General features: G+C 43.6%; 1 protein-coding gene across 1 annotated transcript in view; it reads left to right on the plus strand.

The window, feature by feature from the left end:
* Nucleotides 1-20,202, plus strand: part of LOC138473648 (claudin-16-like) — a 231,249-nt gene that overhangs the window by 192,938 nt on the left and 18,109 nt on the right. Inside the window, exon 4 of the mRNA XM_069612174.1 lies at nucleotides 9,063-9,127. Coding sequence (XP_069468275.1) covers nucleotides 9,063-9,127 — 65 coding nt within the window. The remainder of the gene's footprint in view (nucleotides 1-9,062; nucleotides 9,128-20,202) is intronic.

Below are 20,202 nucleotides of genomic sequence, written 5' to 3' on the forward strand. Positions count from 1 at the left end.
TTGATCATACTATGCCTTCATCAGTAAATGAAATTGTCATATTCAACTTTGTCATTAAATCTCATCCCAATATATTAACAGGTGTTTGCCTTGAATATAGCAGTGGCACCTTCATGACACATTCTCCTATAGAGACTGGTAATTCATCAGTAAAAGGAACTCTACGTGTAGCTCCTGTGAACCCCTGAGTATTCATGGTATTGCCAGACATTGAAAATGTTCCCTCTCATATACATGAGCGTGTTGCACCCGTGTCTACTAAAAGCGAAAAACGTTTGCCTGCTATACTGATGTCTACCCTCGGTTCTTCATGAGGATTCGGAGTCACGGATAGTATTGAACACATCAGGTCTCCCAGTGAGCTGTCCTATTGCGGGTACAGCCTTATTCCATTACTCGTAAAAGGATTCCCTCCATCAACAGTGACACCCCCTACTCTAGGAGTTATTAACTGTCCTGTGCTTTTGTTTCGCTGAAGCTGTATAGGTGACTGCTGCGAATGCCCTTGTGGTGGATTAACTGCTACTTGCTGCATTTGCAAGCCTTGCTGCATTCTCGGTGCTTGCTGCTGCATCGTTTGATTCTGGGCAAATCCATCTCCACTTTGCTGTGAACATGCAGGCAGATTTGACATCCCCTCTCTTGAAAATTGGCCATTTTGCACTAACCCTTGACTTCTACACATGCGAGCAAAGTGCCCTGTCATTCCACAAGTCCAACATATAGGCGGAGGTCTCTCAACCTGCCCATTTTCCATATTCTGAAACCCACCTTGGTTATTCTGCAAGCTTCCCTGATTATTCTTCCAATTCCCTTGATTAGCTTGTCAACCTCGTCCTCAAAATCCTTTTCCTCGTGGAGCAAATCCACTATTGCTTTTATCGAACTGCTTTTGATTATTCACCTGCGGCATGTTCACTGTTTGCTGTGAATTCAATCCGTCTACACTAGTCAACATTGCCCCTTCAATGGCATATTTGGAAAAAATATCTGCCTCTCAAGACATGGGATAGTGTTGTGCTTGAGGCAAAATTGCTCCTGGTTTCAATTTAATCTTCACTTCTCCAATCCCCTTCAGTAGGCCCATGTCATAGGGGCTGGTGGTCCATATTGATGCTGGTACTTTCGCCATGTCTTCAACGAAATACTCAGGGCGCTTTTGTGCTATCATCATCTTCTGAGGAACCTCTCTTTTAATTGCTCTCACCCAGTAAGTGATGTCTATGTTATATATTACTTTGTCATCGTATGGATGATCTCCAAACAGATCTTCATCAGTGAAGTCAATCTGTAACCCTCCCCGATGGTGATTACTGCGCACCATTGTCTGCCTTCATCATCATTTCCATCAAGCAAAGCCATGTCTTCTCGCACTATGGCTGTTTGTAGCTTTAAGGGAAAAACTTGTCCCTCCTCTTCAAGCATAGGTATTTTTGGTCTAAACAAAAATTCATCGGGTGTTCTCATTGCCTTGCCTACTAGGCCTGGTAGCCATGACAACAGAATACGTACTCCATAATGAAAAACCTCTGGTTCTAAAGGTATTGCTCTCGCAGCTATTTGTCCTGCAAAAGCCATAATAATTTTTAGATTAAGCATTCCTGGTGTTGAACATACTATGCCTTCATCAGTAAATGAAATTGTCATATTCAACTTTGTCGTTAAATCTCATCCCAATATATTAACAGGTGTTTGCCTTGAATATAGCAGTGGCACCTTCATGTCACATTCTCCTATAGAGACTGGTAATTCATCAGTAAAAGGAACTCTACGTGTAGCTCCTGTGAACCCCTGAGTATTCATGGTATTGCCAGACATTGAAAATGTTCCCTCTCATATACATGAGCGTGTTGCACCCGTGTCTACTAAAAGCGAAAAACGTTTGCCTGCTATACTGATGTCTACCCTCGGTTCTTCATGAGGATTCGGCGTCACGGATAGTATTGAACACATCAGGTCTCCCAGTGAGCTGTCCTATTGCGGGTACAGCCTTATTCCATTACTCGTAAAAGGATTCCCTCCATCAACAGTGACACCCCCTACTCTAGGAGTTATTAACTGTCCTGTGCTTTTGTTTCGCTGAAGCTGTATAGGTGACTGCTGCGAATGCCCTTGTGGTGGATTAACTGCTACTTGCTGCATTTGCAAGCCTTGCTGCATTCTCGGTGCTTGCTGCTGCATCATTTGATTCTGGGCAAATCCATCTCCACTTTGCTGTGAACATGCAGGCAGATTTGACATCCCCTCTCTTGAAAATTGGCCATTTTGCACTAACCCTTGACTTCTACACATGCGAGCAAAGTGCCCTGTCATTCCACAAGTCCAACATATAGGCGGAGGTCTCTCAACCTGCCCATTTTCCATATTCTGAAACCCACCTTGGTTATTCTGCAAGCTTCCCTGATTATTCTTCCAATTCCCTTGATTAGCTTGTCAACCTCGTCCTCAAAATCCTTTTCCTCGTGGAGCAAATCCACTATTGCTTTTATCGAACTGCTTTTGATTATTCACCTGCGGCATGTTCACTGTTTGCTGTGAATTCAATCCGTCTACACTAGTCAACATTGCCCCTTCAATGGCATATTTGGAAAAAAAAATTCTGCACTAGCTTCGCCTCTTTGCCCTTCCTAATACCATCTTTTTTGCTATTCTTTTCTTTCAGGAGTCTGCAGTAATGCGCAATGGTCAGCTGAATCTTTGACCACGGTTTGGCTTCCATACCCACTAACTTCTTCAGCTGCTTTTGTACTGGCTCTGGCAGCCCTTGGCATAATATGTGATAAAATACTGGTATAGATTTTCACCAAGCTTCGTGCGTCTCCAAAGCCCACGCCTCCTGAAAATTTTGAATGTAAACAAGCGGATAATCATTGTCCTGCATCTTTTTCGTCATTATAGCTCCCATATCAGACGTGTCCGGATGCAGTACTCTAAGCGCTTTCCTTTGCTGCTCTACAGTTATTGAACGGTGCTCCGTCATGAGCAGTGTTAACTGTAGTTACACCAGCATATCCTGCCCTTGTCCACATGTCATCCGCTCTCTCACCAAGTATGGCAATTCGGACACCCTTAATGTCCCCTATAGCCTGTCATCTTTTCTAACTTATGTATCCATTTCCCAGCGCCAGAAGTTAAACTCGGGAGTTTACACGTTAAATTATCCTCATTCATCTGGGGCCATGGTATATACTGTGGTCTGGCCCCTCCCTTTTCCAATAAGGGAAACTGTGAAGCCCCAAACTCATTCTCATCTCTCATCATTTGTCTGTCCACCGCAGGGACGATATTCCTGCATCGCCTTCTACCTGGCAATGATCTTAATCTGCTCACATAAGGCAGTGACTTCCTTCTCTCACCACGGAGTTGCCCTTTATATCGGTCTGACTGTGTCAATGATTCTGACGCCCTAGGTATAGGTGCATTTAAATCCAACCATCTTACTTCCTTATCTATAGGAAAGCATACCTCAAGACCACATTTGTCATCTCTCTCTTCCCCATGGAAGGTTTCCCTGTCTTCGTCTGACATTTATTGTGCCCAACTCGTGCAACTTCTCTCTTCTTCATCTCTATTCAGAGTCAGTCTGTCTAAAGACAGCTCATTATTCTTCGTACTACATGAGGCTTCCTCTGTGTCATACAACTGAGTGCTCTCAAGTCAATCATTTTTCCCTTCCCCTTTGACTCTTTCTGAGCTCTCATTTCATGGTATACTTTATCGATCGCTTCCCTAATGCTCCTAGAGTCAAACTTGTCTTCTAAATTTGCTCTAGACAGTCCTGGTAATGACTCGAATTCTGTAAAGAATTCCTCTTATATCCTTCATGCTACTTCTGGATTAGGATTCCTTACTTCCTTTCCCAGGCAATCAAGATTGCGTGCTCTCTGCCTTCTTTTGCGTTCCGTATCATTGTCAAATTATCTTCGCTTTCTTGCTTTCTCTCTCGCTCTGCCTTCCTCTTTTTTCTTCATATCCCTTCCCTCATTTGCCCTTTGTATCTCCTCATACCTTCGTCTCTGCATTCTTTTTACTCTTAACTTTTGCTCTTCCTCTTCTATTCTTTTTCGTTCTAGTCTTTTCTGCGCATCAGTTGTTCTTTGTCTATTGTCATGTTTTCTTTGCTCCTCTGCTCTCTTGTTTTCTTGCTTGCTCATCTTAATATAACTGCTCTCGTCCATCTTTCCTTTTCTCCCCTTCGTCTTTCAATCCTTCCTCCATTTCTTTATCTTTGTTATCTTGCTCGTCTTGATCGTCTCTTGCCTTATGTCTTCTATGCCTAAACCATCGAGTTCAAGATCTGACCACCCATCCATTTGTTCTGTAAGAGCGCTATCTCATCAGCTTTATCTCTTTCTCCTTTCCATCTCTTTATTTCTCTTCCTATGTCTAGAGATGTACTTGTTCAATCATTTCTTTTCTTATCGCGTCTCTCCTTGTCCCTCAGGACTTTAGAAATGACATCTTTCTCAGTATTTTTCTCTGGACCCTCGTCACTACTTTGTGCAGGTGACTCATAAGCCGGGTTGCTATACCCTGCCACTGCTTTAAGCTCACCCAATGGGTATAAACCCTCATCTTTCTTATTCTCGTCTTTTATTTCAGACGGGTGGGCGGGTGGAGCAGAGGGCTCTTCACCCCCCTCTTTGCATACTTTAAGTATCCAATCTATAGGAGGTGGCTCATCTCACTCCTCCTGGTACATTTTCCAGAGCTCTAAGCTCGCTAGTCGCTTGTCTAGCTTCTTCCCAGTATATGCTGCATGCAAATATGTCATCATGTGCTGCAGGACTGCCTTCGATAGTGACCCTCCTCCTGGCCACAGCATAAATATTTTATCCACAGTTCCTTTAACACATTCTGCACGGTACTGTTTAAGTTTAGGTGCATGTTTCGGCAACTGCTTGCAGATATGCACAAGTGGAGTAACATCCTCCATTCTCGATTTGTCTACTCTTAACCTGTTTGATACTTGCTTGCTTTAATCACAGATTTAAAAGTACATTTCAGACAAATAATACAATATGAGCGATCACCAACCGTCGCAAGCTCCAATCCTTTTGGTCACAGTTTTTACTTTAATCTTGCTAAAAAACAACTACCAAGAGCAATTTAAAGCAATCAATTATTTTTTTAATTCTATGATGTCATCATCTTTAAAACCAGATAAAACAGACAAACTCGACCGGCCACATAAATCTTCTACGATCTTCTCTTTAACACTCGTCTTGCCCTCTAAAATACTTCATATAAAGTGTAAATTAACCCCTTTAGGTTTGCCTTAAATCGAATCTGTTTTCTACATCATCCACTACGGGACTCTAGGTTCAAATTTCTTCTAACGTTCTTTAAAACTTAGGTATGGGCGTATCCTCTTATCGTGGCCTCCCTCACGATTTTCTTATTGCTCGGCCACCCGCAAGTCAATATCTATTCAATGTTTTAACACTCTTATTCTCACGTTATGTTTATCCCGCCTCCGTCCTTTACTGTCTTTTTCCCTTATCCCTTCCCTTCATTTACTACACATGCATCAATTTGGCACTCTTCTCAGTTTCTACACACCAATTCGCATGTTTGTCTTCTCATTCTCAGGATCGTATGCCTCTTTTACCGCCTCTTCAAACTGTTGTCCCATCAGCTTCTCGTAGACATGGGAGGGGATTCTCTGGAAACTAGGGGACCCGTCACACCCACTTTGCAAGGTCTTGATAATTACACTAACCACTATCTACGGGGAGCTTCACGTCCTGTCAGCCGAATGGCAAAGGTCGTGCGATATTTCCGGGACTCTAAAGTTTACTTATGTCGATGGATTTTTTAATAAACCATCCTCTGCTACCAAGTGAACTGGATATCCTAGCCCCTTTGATGAGTAGCAATTACCCTGGAGATGGATGGGGATGCAGATTTTATTCATACATCATTAATCCAAACAACTTTGGCAAAAGGAAAGCTGTTTTAATGTCAATTATCTAAAACAGGGAGTACAACGAACATCAGCACTCGCTTGATCCTCTTACTCAATGAATCTTACAAAAAACTGAGGTTATATTAAGAAAATTTGTCATCAGTGACGTCTTGACCTGCGTCATTACCAATGCCATCCTCAGTGGCAAACTGCAAAAACGGTGGTCAGTCATAATATCTAAAAAAAGAATGTTGAATTACAATACATTCAAAAACTTAATGTGGAAAAAAAAAATCGAATTCTTAATTTTTTTATTTATATATTTTTTTGGGGTTCCGCGTGTAAAAATAAAAGGTTAAAAAAAGGGGGGTTAGAGGGCACCCCCCATTTCGAATAAAAAACGTATTAAAAAAGAAATTCGAATTTGTTTTTTTCGACATTATTTTTTCAATTTTTGGACTTTCGACATTTTTGCATTAGATTTTATGACTATAAACCTGCAAAAACCTATTGAAGGAAGTGATAGGCTCTAAGTGAATATCTAAGTATAGGTTCTATAAGTATAGAACAGTGAAGGAAAGTTATAGGGTACTTAACATCAGGTGGGGCAACTAAGCCCTCCCCTCAAAATGGCCACTATGAACGTCACTAAATACATGACGTCCCATTGGCTACACAAACTATAGGACCCTTAATTATGCGGTCCTCTACAATTGGTTGGCTTCTAACCCCCGTCAGTACTTTTCCACCTATGTCTAGCAGCAGGCAGGCTGAAAATCCAGGTGCTTGGGAGCTCGTCTCAACAATAGCTTCCCACCAATTAGCAAATAAATCCATCATCACCTCAATGGTCTAGTGTCATTTAGGGCTTTGAAGCTCGGCCTTGAGTTTGTACTATGCTCTGAGAAATTTAAGGAGTGTGGGCACACTCTGCCCTTGTGTGTAGGTGTGACCACCTCAACTTCATTCTTCCACGTGACTGGAGACCATGCGATTTTTTTTTTTGTCTCAGGAGGATAGCTCAGCAGCAACATGCTCGTCTTGTAAGCAAAACAACAGGGAGCAACACAGGTTCGGTCCCCAGGTCCGCGCTTAGAAACCTCTGGGTATTAAGCGTGTTAGAAATAACCTATCATATCATATCAAGCCTTTTGGTGCATTTAAAATACTATTTTCTAATAGACCTCTGACGTCTTTTGTTTGTATCATGCCTTCTGAACAGGGGTTTCTGTTCTTTCTCACAATTCGTATCCAATGTCAGTTCACTCCAGTTTGATAAGACCTTGGCTCGTCCAATCCTTCAGCTTTTTTAACTGCGACACACTGAAGTGAGGCCTTCTTATTTCTGTCTAGCACTGCTATAATGCGTAGTCCAAATATCCATCCTTTACTCGTCCATATGCATATATATATATATATATATATATATATATATTGGCGCTTGCTGCAATCTATTCAATATAAAGCTAGCCTCATGATTACTTCATCTGCTTGCGTATCTTTTGCACCCGTACACGTTTAAACTAGCTTAATATCTTCATCTGTTTCTATCGCATATGCTTCTTCACCTTGATCCCAAGATGTCACTTATCCTTTGTACTTTCTTGATGCCTTACAGAATATCTGCATTCTCTGGTCTCTGCATCTCTTCTGTCAAACGGCAGCAGTTCCATGTGTTAAAATCGCGTAAAAAATGGCCGTGGATACAAAATATTGCTGCAAAAAGGCTGTGGTTTCGCCGCCGCAATCCATGTAATGGATGCGGGGGACACCCCCGGACCCATTATACCATTTAAGAAGAGCGGGGGACACCCCCGCAACCCCCGCTCCACTTAAATGGTGTAATGGGGAACACCTTTAACAGGTTAAACCACACCATTTTTCTTGCAATTTGTTGTACTGGCGACACTTTTGCTGCGATTTTATCACTGCATACCACGTCAGCTCGATTCTATGTCACATCACCATTCGCCTTTGCCATTTATCTGCTCTGCTTCTTCAGGAATCTCATTCAAATGGCCATCATATTTTCTTGTATGCAGGTACGGTTTTCTCAATGGGTACTTTGCCTCCCAGATCTTCTTAGGTATTGGTACTCTCCCTGGTACTGCACTGAGTCCATACTCTGCTCTGTCTGTTCAACTGCTCCGTGTATGTCTCATACTCTGGTTTCCAACAGACAGGTAATATGGGCGGGCGGTTGGAGTAAGGGTACTTGGCTCCACTTCTACACTAGACTCAGATGAGTTTAGCTGGTTGGGAAGAGAAGTTTGTACAGAACGGGCAAGGAAATTGGAAAGGGCTAATGCATCAAATAACAGGCGCTGTGGCAAAGTGGTTCAGGTGCGGGTTGACCACCTGGTTAGACTGTGAAACCCCACGTTTCTCAGGAAGGGGTTGTTGATATTCATGCCTACCCATAAAGTTGTCAAAACAGGGGCAGGGTTTGTTACATTAAAAGATGCCTGCGTTAGGAGTCAGCCACATTTCATTGCAGGATGTACAGGGCGGTTGGTAGATGGAAGAAGGGAAAGATTCTCCTAGCCGAAAGATATGAGTAGTCTGCCAGGAGAAAATCAGGTGAGCTGCAATCTACTGTCAGTAGCCCTGGTGAATGTGAAGCCTCCAGGGCAGAGAGGGAGACTAGCGTGGTATGGCGTTGTTAGGGAGGGATAAGGGCCGCCCTAGTTAGGTTCAGGGATTTTGGGCTATATGTCTGACTCTTAATTTATGCTGCTCTTATCAACCAAATAACCTGGAAAGCACAGTTTTCTGGTGTGCTCATCTATCACACTGATTATTCACATGATTGCCCTTGCCGATTGTGTCGATTTTACTTAGTATTTGATAAGTATTATAATGTTATTTTTAGTATTTGTAAAGTAAAACACTTTCGGCTTAATAAACTTAAACCTGCAGTACTTCTGTAGCTTGAGTATAGAAAAAAGAAGGCAGCATTTATGGAGTTAAGGGCAAATGCACTTTTTCAACTGTTTATGAGGTGCTTGGAAGAGAATGTTTGGCTCCATAAGTGTGAAATAAAGGATGGGGGAATAATAATGTAATTGAAATTGTGAATTTTTACCATGTACATTAGCTTTGCTTTATGGCATTTGACAAAATATTTGAAAGACTACCATCATCTCTCTTCCAGGTCTATCGGGCGGAGTGGCAGTTCTCTGGTATGCTGTGGATACTGTGCTAAAATATAGGTTGGAGGTAGGTGGACATAGGATGAACTGTTTCCCCCGCAGCTTTTCAAATGGTACAGTAAGCATATTTCCTGATAAATGCATCCCATTCTGTCTTTGATTTGTGTACATTGTGTACATTGTAATAGAGTGGCAAGGTAACTATTATCAGTCTCCCCGTTTACGAGCAAGAGGAACTGGGCCCTGGAAATCCTCTTCCCCAGGAACAGAAGACCCACTCATAGGAAAATGTTCACTGTCTTTATTAACAATTCAGACGACACGGATCGCAACATGAACACCACAAAATTCTCCAAGTGCTTTTGCTCTCCGGGCACATGCCGTCCAGTTTTGTCGGCCTCTGACGTCACAAAATGAGGTTACATCCAAAAAACCTAACATGGGAAGGGATTGGTTAGTGAGGTAAACTACATATATGTTCTATACGGGATTAGTATGATCTTTGGGTACGCCATATCTGGTGGCTCCTCCTGAAGCTACCACTGTGTCATGAATACAAGGTTACAGGTTAATGTGAAGGTAATTAGCCAGAGCAACATAGTGTATGCTTAACGTGGAATGTGGTTAGGGATTGGACAAAAAGTGTCTTCTCAGCCTTGGAACCTTGGACAGTTACCAGGCCAAGTGCAAGTATTCAAGGTAGTGGGAACGACCCCGAAGGTGCTGCATGTTCCCAATAAATTACCATTTCCAATCTCCTAGGCTTTGAGAAAGAACATTCAGCTTTTTACCTATATAATCTTTTGTATCCTTCTACCTTTGGTTCGATGGGAGCAGCCATCTCAGTCTGGTTTGAATGAATAGGCTCTGTCTTGTGTGAGAAACCAGAAGGTGTCTCACCCGCTAGTCCATGGGGATCTGGCATTCAGGTGGCCAGGACACGGCCATTGCTTTTGGATCCAGTTCCTGGGGGTGGACTAGTGCGGGAGGATCACCTGGGTGAGGGGTCTTCAGGGAGTGGGACACCGGATGGTGAGATGCAGTATCCTCTTCCTTGTAACACAATTACCCCATCCTACGAGGTAGGATAATTAGGAACTGTACCCCCCTCTTTTACAGCCAACCACTTTCTCACGGACAGCCCACTATGAGAGAAAACAGACTAACACCCGAGCAGTAAACCTGACGTGTCCCAATACAATGGTCAGGCGAGGTCAGGCAATTACTGACCATCACACACACCTGAATTCCATTACACTTCCCCACACAAATAAAAGGCTCTGTGCACACTTGGAGCGAGAAAAAGCACACAAGGACGCAGACGTTTCGAGACGGCAGCTGAGCAAGAGAGGAAAGATGGCAAAACCGAAGGGGATCACAAGGAGGGAAATTCCCTTGACCTTTTCGACAAGGAATCATTGCGTTCAAGAATCCTTAAACAGAATAGAAAGCAGGCTGAAGAATCCTGAATTGTGTGTCGGAGATACCTACGGCCCTGCCCATCAATAATCAAGGCAGGGAGAATCACCAGCCACTGTGGTACCATCCTTGGCTTCAAGAACAAAGCCGCTTCAGTGAAATCAACACAGCCAGTGAGTTGGGGAGACCAATACAAGACCAGTCTGTGTTGAAGCCAAGATTGCAAGCAGCAACATTGTATGGCGAGCGCTGGAACAAACATTGTTAAAACGCATGTGATAAGAGATGCAAGTGAAGTTGAACTGCTGATGATGGATTGAACTTTAAAACAAGCTACAATACTTTTGACAGAGTGGTCTGTCACCGCGTGGGTGCTCAATCGAAGGTTTCTGTAAGGTATCCAGCGGAAAAGTGTCAAAAGTAGATCAATTTGATCTGAGCCGGCGGAGGGAGACCACTTGAAATAGAACTAATAAATGTGAATCAGAGTGGTCCTGCGACGGGTCAAGCAACATCCCCCGCACAATAAAAAGTCTTTGATTTTGATGAAATAGAGAAAGTTTGGAAAAGTACATGAATTTGGTCTGAGCCTGGCGGTAGGGGACCCGGGGTGAACAGTAAATCACCCAAGAAGTTGTTCAAGTGAAAATCCTGAGAAAAAAAGAAACTTTAATGTTTTGTCGTGTTGCATCAGGCCCTCTGGAATAAGAGACTTTAGGGCCTCATCACGAGTTGGGCGCTAACCTGGGCGGCATTACCGCAGGGGCTATTAGCCCTACCGCCAAACCCCCCATCGCTATTATCACCGGATCACGGGTTTGGCGGAACGGTAAGTCCCCATTCTCCATTGGCCCATTCGGGAATTTACCATTACTCATTGGGCACAATGGGGAATTTTCAGCACTATTACCACCGGCGCTATTACCGGCGGTGGTAATATCACCGAGAATCAGCAAAATCGCGGCAGATTTGCCTCCAGCTCAGAGCTGGGGGTAAATCCGCCAAACCCATGATTTGGCAGACCCTTAAATGCGGCAGTAATAGCGTTACTGCCGCATTTAAGGGTAACCGCCAAAATCGTCATGAGGCAGTTTGAATGGAAAAGAGACTTTGGCTAAGAAGGCCCTGATGCTGAAGTCTTGATCTGCATCCTCATGCTAGAGAAACCAGAGAGTGTGCTAAACTTGAATGTGCTGCCTTGTCCCATGCTGAAAACGTGTGGAAAGGAAGCCAACGGCTTGAATATCCGGACATATCTTTTCTTGAACACTTTTCATTTGAATAACATTGTTTCCCACACTATTTGTATTTAGAAGTAAGGACTGGCAATAGGTTTATTAGTATAGGCCCTTTTATTTTGACAGACTCGACTAGGACTGCGTTATTATTATTTGATGGTCATAGCTTGCTCCCATCGTTAGATTTAGGATTAGATAGGATTTTTTCAAACCATTGAAGTTCAATAAACACCCTTGAACTGTGGTCACTTGTGTCTGTCTTACTGTTTGATACCATGCCTTTCTTACACTTGGGAGATCAGATCACGTGTGTAGGGATTACAAAATGGATTTCTCTTGCTTGCAATTATGAAGATGTTCATCTTGTTTTCCCTGCATGTGCCCCATCTCTTCTGTTAAATTGAAAGATTCCTTCCTTATGTGTCCTTGGCAAGGCTGTGCACTGTGACGTGCTGGAAGCCTGGTCTGCATGCTTCAGCAGGATCAGCCGTCAGACGTTTCTGTGTTCTTAGTTCATCCTGCTTTTCCCATTCACTTCCAATGTATCTATAAGCTCTATCTTTATTTACATGGCCGTCCATGTTAGTTGTGATTAAGTGTCAGCAAGCAGTTCATATGTATTCTTATGTGTCTTGCGGTTTCTTCTTAGCAAGAGCTATACATGTGTCAGTCCTCATAAGCATTTGCTTTGCATCCATCAGCAATACAACTAAATGTCTGCGCAACTTTGTGCAGGGATGCTTATGTGCCTCATGTCTAAAGTATCTGTGTCATGATGTCAATCATGATGTCATCAGCGTTCTTAGAGGTTGCAGTTAGTCGAATTGTTCAATCGATGACCAGCGCATCTCTTCAATACTGTCATCCGGGTATGGTCTGAATTGTTTACTGGGTGAGTAGCACTTCTCACACCTGCAATACCTCAATGATGGGGAGGAAGGGCCCAGAAGCGATGTACATCTCTCGTTTCTCTGTTGCCGGGCTGAGAGTTGGATGGATGTAACGAGGGTCACGTTTGGGTCCCCCTCTTCAATGCCCCCTCTAGTGGACAAGTCGACCACGCACCCTAGGCGACCTTCTCCGTTCATGGGTGGTCTGGGAATCCATCATTTCGCCACTCCTCCCAAATGTCTGTGGTACTTCACATACTCATCTAAGCTCCAGGTCATGTCGCAACAATCTCCATTGGGTTTACACGATACCCATCTTCCCCAATAGTTGCGTGGATCTGGGGGAAAGGAGAATATTCTACCTGGTGGGAACAGAGGACACTGCGTCAAATGTGATTTCAACACGCCAAGCGTCTGTGTCTCTACGTCTGTTTTCATCTCTACATCTACTCTACTCTACTCTAGATCTACTCTCTAGATCTACTAGCACTAAGGCTATCAGCACCTCCTTCAGTCCACTAGCCACCCAATATGGTATAATAGGAAAAGATGTATGTCAGCCAATCTTCGTCTTCTCCTATTGGGTTTATCAGATTTGGGTTTCTTTTACCGAAGCAGAAATGTTTGAGGGAGAAAAGACTGAAGATTTTATTTTCAAAATAATCTTCGGCCTTTTTTCCACTGAACATTTCCGACTTCCCCAAACCCCTACCCACACCATCACCCCCCACCCCTACTTACCTTGCATTCCGTCTCGCTCTGTCCCTGCAACGGCGGTTCCCTTTCACTTACGTGATCGGGAACTGGCACCGCAGGGTCCTTTCCTGTTTTTAAAAAAAGATTTTGGATCAGCTGCGGGGGTGCAGCATTACAGCCCCGGTGATCCGGTAAATCCGGAGCCAGCATTCTGTAAATCTCCATTCCTGTGGAGTCTCATAAGACTCCATGAGACTGGGGAAGTGGAAACACTGGCACCATGTTGTAATGGTGCCGGTGTATCCGCGGCCGTCTATGGCTGTGTGGCATTACGCCCGCCAGGTCAGACCTGGCGGGTGTACCACCACACGGCCACAGAACTCTTAGTTAGCCGGTCTGGAAAACGCTGCCGGTACGGTTTTACCGGCACCTTTCTATGTGGACCGGCTAACTTGTAATGAGGCTAATTGTCTTTCAGGTGGTGGCAAAATTATTGCAACCCAAATTGTAATGGTAGTAAATGGAATTTTACAAATAGAACATGTTAATGTGCATCAATTTAATAGTAAGTCGATTTCCAAATCTAGGTCATGCGATTTTGCGATAGTTATTAACTGAATTTCAGATTAAGCTGATGTTTTCAAGGAGTGCAAGTGGCAAATGAAGCATTTGTGATCACAAAAGCCCATTAACACTGGTCAAAACATGTAGGATTGAAAGTGTACTTTACCATGGCTTTAGGGTTATTGTCCAAGAAATATTTGGGAAACAGTGGCAAATAATGCATTTGTAATCAAGTTAGGCCACTCATTTCATTTTGGCCAAAAAGTGGAGTATTCAAATACCTTTGTACAGAGTGGCTTGGTAGTTCTACCTTTGCTATTTGAAGAAAAGTATTGGCATTTTCACTAGAGATTATTAACAAGAAATGAATTTTCAAATGTAATGTATTCAATCATGGACAATTTGGTAAACCCCTTGCTTATTTGTGCATTATCTAAATGCCAGATGGACAAAGTATCAGATGACAGTTTTTTCACAGGAACACTGCAATGAGTAGTGGCGGCTCGTGAGTTATTGAATTGGAGGGGCATATATATTTGCTCCAAATATGTGGGTGTCACTATGCATAGAGAGGGAGCCCGAACCAAACCAACAGGTGGGTTAGGGTGGTTTGTCCACTCGAAGAACATTTTTAAAATAATGGGTTAAAATGGTGCATTTTACAGCACACTTTCTTTGCGAAATTGGGTAAAAAGCAACACAGTTTATACTCGGGTTTTATATGAAGTTCATGAATAAGCCCAATAGATGCAAGTCCCCAACAGTGCACAGGAACATTTTCAAACGCGTTTTCATGATGCCTTTACGGACAACGTAATGCCCATATAAGAACCCTTTTCATGCTGGCCCTTCCCATACATGTCCATGCAGGCTGCACCAATATATGCCAGTGTTACCACATCAGAACTCTCAGCTAGGAAATAAATTCCATGCCACAGAAAGAGGTATAACCAGACTGGCTGTAACAATGTAGGCCAGTCTAGCCAGATAATTACTTATGTTTGCTTTTTATCCTTGACACCCAGTACAAACACCATGCCACACTAAAAATATATGACCAGATAGGCACCACCAATGTAGGGCAGTCTAGCCACCTAATAACAGTTAGTACTCTTGCTTTTACCCTTGATGCCTAGTAAAAAATACCATGTCATATCAGGAAAGTCAATGTAGACTGGCACCACCAATCTATTCCAGACAAGCCATGTCATAACACTTACCATGTTTGCTTTACCCTTGATGCACCCTTAAGGATCGTTACTGTGCATCACAGGTAAAGCAAAAAACTATTCCACTCCCCCCCAGCAGCCCCAAACCTAAATTTGGTTGTGCTCCCCCTTCATACATGCAGACACACATGCTCTCATACACATACATTCATACAACATACACTATCTCATTCACCCGCAAATTCAGACATTATTCAAACAACTCCTTGCATGCATCCAGACATAAAAACAAGCACTCAAAAATGCACACGCACATTCATAAATTCAAATACATTTCATACACAAAAGTACCTTCACCCACACACACAGCACGCACCAGCATAGAGGACCGGATGGCACGTCCCTCTTCTCTGTGGGGTGAACATGCTGACTGATGGGAGAAGACTGTCAGTGTCTGTTTCCTGCTAGTGCAATAGTGAGAGGTGGCAGGGCCAGACTTCCAACAACCCACCCTGCGTTCATTCTTGCAAGCTACCTTTGTTGCTCTGGGGCTCTGCATTACAGCTAAATAAAATATACAGCGGGGGAAACACCCCTGCTCAGAAACAGGCTGCACAGTCCCCTGTGCAAAAAAAGTACACGGTGCACTGTGCTACCTGCCAGTCAAGCGAGGGGGGCATCACCCCCAACCCATAGCGAGGAGCTGACTGGCAATGAGTATGGAAAATATTTGATGAATATGCATGATTGCATCAAACACAAATCTTGCCTGTACAAATTAGGCATATGCAAATAATTCAAGGATGGAAAATTGGTCATGCATGCCAAAATAATTTCAATAATCCACATTTAACAGTTCTTAGGAACAGAAAATATAAATCCTCCCCAGGGCACAAACATGGACATGTTCTTCACTATGTTTGCCAATCCAGAACCCAATCAGCGCACTGTATTCAGAAGCAGAAGGTTTGCTGACTGTACCAAAGGCAGGTACATAACATGGGGTGGCCGCTCCTTTTCAGTACAAATAGCCAAACTGTGGAAGTATCTACCCACTCATATCTGAAACCAGTGTTTTCATGATATCAAAACACTTCTATTTCAACTGTAATCAGATTGGTACGTGTATCTAGTTTGTGATTTTTTTTACAGTGCCAAGATAGCTTTGACAAGTGTACATTGGCTGTTTGAAAGCCAATTATCATACAACCAGCATACAATTTCATTGGAGTATGGAACATTTCGAACAAACGATGTGAATAATGGGTACAAACCCAAAACTTTCATGTACAAAAAGGCCAATTGGAACTTGTGTAATTTTCACTCATTTGTCCATTATGCACCTGGCCAGCATCTGTTAGCATCTATACTTCCCCCAAAACATGGTATGAAAAGGAGAGGCCCAGTTGGTTACAGCACTTCCCGGACAAATGAAGTACCTTTCTCCCGCCAGTGCTCCTGTTTCAAGTCATGTAGCGATGGTGGAGAGGCTAAGAGAGGCAGGCCTTGTAAATGCAAATTAAATGGATGGTTTTACTGATTGTTACAGCTGCAGGAGCATTGTTCTTCCCTGTCTTAACAGGTTGGCCTAGGTTGACTGATTGTCCATCTCATTGGGTCAATGGAAACTGCACACCCAAATGGCCCAGGCAATGTGGGTGCAGGAGGAGGTGGCTATGGCTTCTGATTTTAATAGTTAGATCTTCATGTGGTTGTCCTTATCTACAGCTTCAACATTCACTTCATAAGCTTCCTACCATGCTCTCTGTGCTAAACAAACCCATGTGCCACCCATCCCCTGGCTTTAAGCCTACTGTGATGCCTACGCACCATCTAATATGTCATTGTTCTGCTAGCCTTCCCTCGCTTTCCTAGTTCATCCTACACTGACATTCTTTTTGCATTACTGTAGCACCTCCTCATTCTTGACCTCAATACAAGAGTCCAGAGCAACTGGCGAGCAACATTTTAGGGTGCTGCGAGCAACATGTTGCTCCCCAGCTACACGTTGGGGATCACTACCCTACAGAGACCTTCGATTGAGCACACTTGCGGTGCCAGATCACTCTGTTAACAGTATTGTATCTTTCCTTCTCAAGTTCAAACATTCAACAGCAGTTTAGCTTTACTTGCGTCTTTCATCGCACATGTTATACAATGTTGCCGCTTGCAAACTTGACTTCAACACAGACAGGTCTTGCATCAGTCTCCCCAACTCACTGACTGTGTTGATCTCTCTAATGCTTCTTTGTTCTTGGAGCCAAGGACGATACCCTGGTGGCTGCCGCTCCTCCCCACCTTGGTGGGCTACGCGGGAGGGCCTTCAGTATCTCTGATACACAATGCAGGAGTCTTCAGTCTGGTTTCTGCTTCAAAGCTTTCTGGAAAGTAATGGTTTCTTGCCAAAAAGGTCAGTCTGGTTTCTGCTTCAAAGGTTTCTGGAAAGTAATGGTTTCTTGCCAAAAAGGTCAAGGGTATTTCCCTCCTTGCAAACCCTTCTTGGTTTCCCGTCGTTCTCCCCTCGAACTAGTTGCCAACTCATAGCTGCTGTTCCTTTGTGTGCTTTGCCTCGCTAGGAGTGTGCTCTCATGCTCCGCCTTTTATCCGTGTGGGGAAGTTTAATGGAAGTCATGTGAGAGTGATTGTCAATAATTGCCTGACTTCTCCTGGCCATAGTAGCGGGACATGTCAGGTACACTGCTCGGGTGTGAGTTTGTTTTCTCCCTGAGCGGGCTGTCTGTGTGAAAGTGTTTGTGAAGGGAAAGAGGGTTGGTGGGGGTAAAGTTCTCACATATCCTTCCTGGTACGATGGGGTAAAGGTGTTAAAGGGGGTGGGATACTGCGTCTCACCATCCGGTATCCCACTCCCAGAAGACCCCTCACCCAGGTGATCCTCCCGCACTGGTCCACCCGCAGGGTCTGGATCCAAAGGCTATGGTGGTGCTCTGGCCACCTGAGAGAGAGATCCCCGGGGACTAGCGAGTGAGGCACCTTCTGGATTCTCACAGGTATCAAACTCATTATTTCTGTAAATTATGATGCTTGCTTTGCTTCTGAGCCTGCGGCTTCATTGCCTTGGGATATCAAATCCTCACCCCAAGAGTGTGTCTGGGACTTCATGACTGATATGGCTGATGGGAGTTGTAGTGAATCTACGTGTCTGGCCAATAGGGGCGCGAGCTGTACCGGTGTGCCATAAGCATGTCAATAGACCCTCCTCTTCCACCGCGACAGTCCACCATGTACTATGGACGTCACTTAGGTGGAGTCGAAATATACAGTGATTTCCTCATCCTTATGCGCTTCTAATGCCATTTTAAGAGCTACTAATTCTGCTGCTTGCGCTGAAAAATATTAAGGCAATCTTGCGCTTGCTACTACTTCAACTGTCCCACTTGGTTTTATTTTTAATACTGTCGTCTCAGTATGTCTCTCTCCTGTCGCCTGGTCTATAGTTGAAGACCCATCAATAAAAAGTACCTCCTCTCCCTAGAGGGCATTTTCTCTTGCTCTGGGAATGTTGTCATAGTGTTTTCTGTGCGTAGTACAGTCGTGTATATAGTCTCCCTCCTCTACTGGTTCTCTATAAACATTGCTGGGTTTACAATTCTGGATCTCATTATTTTTATCACCAGATTCGAGATGATCACCTCATATCTGGATGCTCTGTGTGGTTAATGTGCTCTTTGGCTTTTCAAAGATATCAAAAAAGGGCATGCTCCATGTAAAGTGTGTACCTACACCCCATTGTAAACCTGAACTACAAATGCAGCAGTGGCCAAAGCTTGTTCGCACAGATAGTATCCTTTAATTACTGGATCCAAATGTCTACTATAATAGGCCATTGGTTTGTGCCCTAAGGTCATTTTCTGTGTGAGCCGTCATCACAACTTCATTGGAATGTGAAAACAAATACAATTCCTTACTGTAGTCAGGTGTCCCTAACACTGGGGCTGTGCATATTGCCCCTTTCAGTTCCTTTAATGCTTCAGTCATATCCCGTGTCCAAGTCAGGTTACCGTCCCCCCTCTGGGCCTCCCAAAGCCCGCTTAAGAAGGATCTTGTGTATGTGCTAAATTCAAATACCCAGGCCCTGAAATAATTACAGAGACCTAAGAATTGCTGCATCTACCTCACTATCCGTGACAGCAGCATTCTAAAGATCACCTTTGCTCTTTCTGGGGTTACTTTCATACCTTTCTGTGATATTAACTGTCGAATATACAACACCTCGCTTTGACAATATTGCAACTTTGCCGTAACCACCTTGTAACCCTCTCTGCTTACACCGTCAGCAACTGTACTGAGTCTTTTCAACATTGTACTTCTGATTTGCTGTAAATCAAGATTTCGTCTACATACTAAATGACTGTGCTGTCTGGATGTTTGGTCCCTAGGTCCATTTGGAGAACGCTATTAAATATGGATGGTGATTCGCAGTACCCCTGAGGGAACCTCATTGGTTTCCACTTTTTATTTCTATATAGAACCAATGTCAAATTCTGTGACTCCTCAAGAAGTGGTATAGAGATGAAAGCGTTCAAATAATTTACTGTGAAATGGGTAGCTTCTGGCGGAATTCTGCATAGTATTGTTGCAGGGTTGGGTACTAAAAGGAATTCTGCTTCAACAATAGGGTTCAAAGGGCCAAGTCCTGAATAAAGCACCATGAACCCCCCTGTCGCCTTCTTCACTGGGTACACAGCCGTGTTACACTGCGATTCTGAAGGTAACAAAATCCCTTGCTGCACCAACGCAGAAATTGTCTCATATATACTTTTTGCGGCCTCCATGGACATAAGATATTGTTTTAGTATTGGTAAAATAGCCTCTGGCTCAAGCTTTATTTTAACCACTCCTACTCCAGTTAGCAGACCAATGTCATATGGGCTGTTGGTCCATAAAACACTCAGCACTTGCACTAGGTCTTTGAGAAATGCAGGTGGTGCCTTTTTATAATGTTTAATTGGTTATTTATAACAGGTTTAATACCCAGAGGTTTTCTAAGCACGGACCCGGGGATTGAACCTGTGTTGCTCCGCATCCTCTTGTTTCCAAGTGGAGCGCGTTGCCCTTGAGCTATCCTCCTTTCAGTAAGGCCATTCTCTGTGGTACTTCCCTATAGTGAATTCTCACCCAATAGGTAATGCTCATAAAGAATACTGT

This window comes from Ambystoma mexicanum, chromosome 8 (genome assembly GCF_040938575.1).
Source record: "Ambystoma mexicanum isolate Mex_15411 chromosome 8, UKY_AmexF1_1, whole genome shotgun sequence".
Taxonomy (NCBI): Eukaryota; Metazoa; Chordata; class Amphibia; order Caudata; family Ambystomatidae; genus Ambystoma; species Ambystoma mexicanum.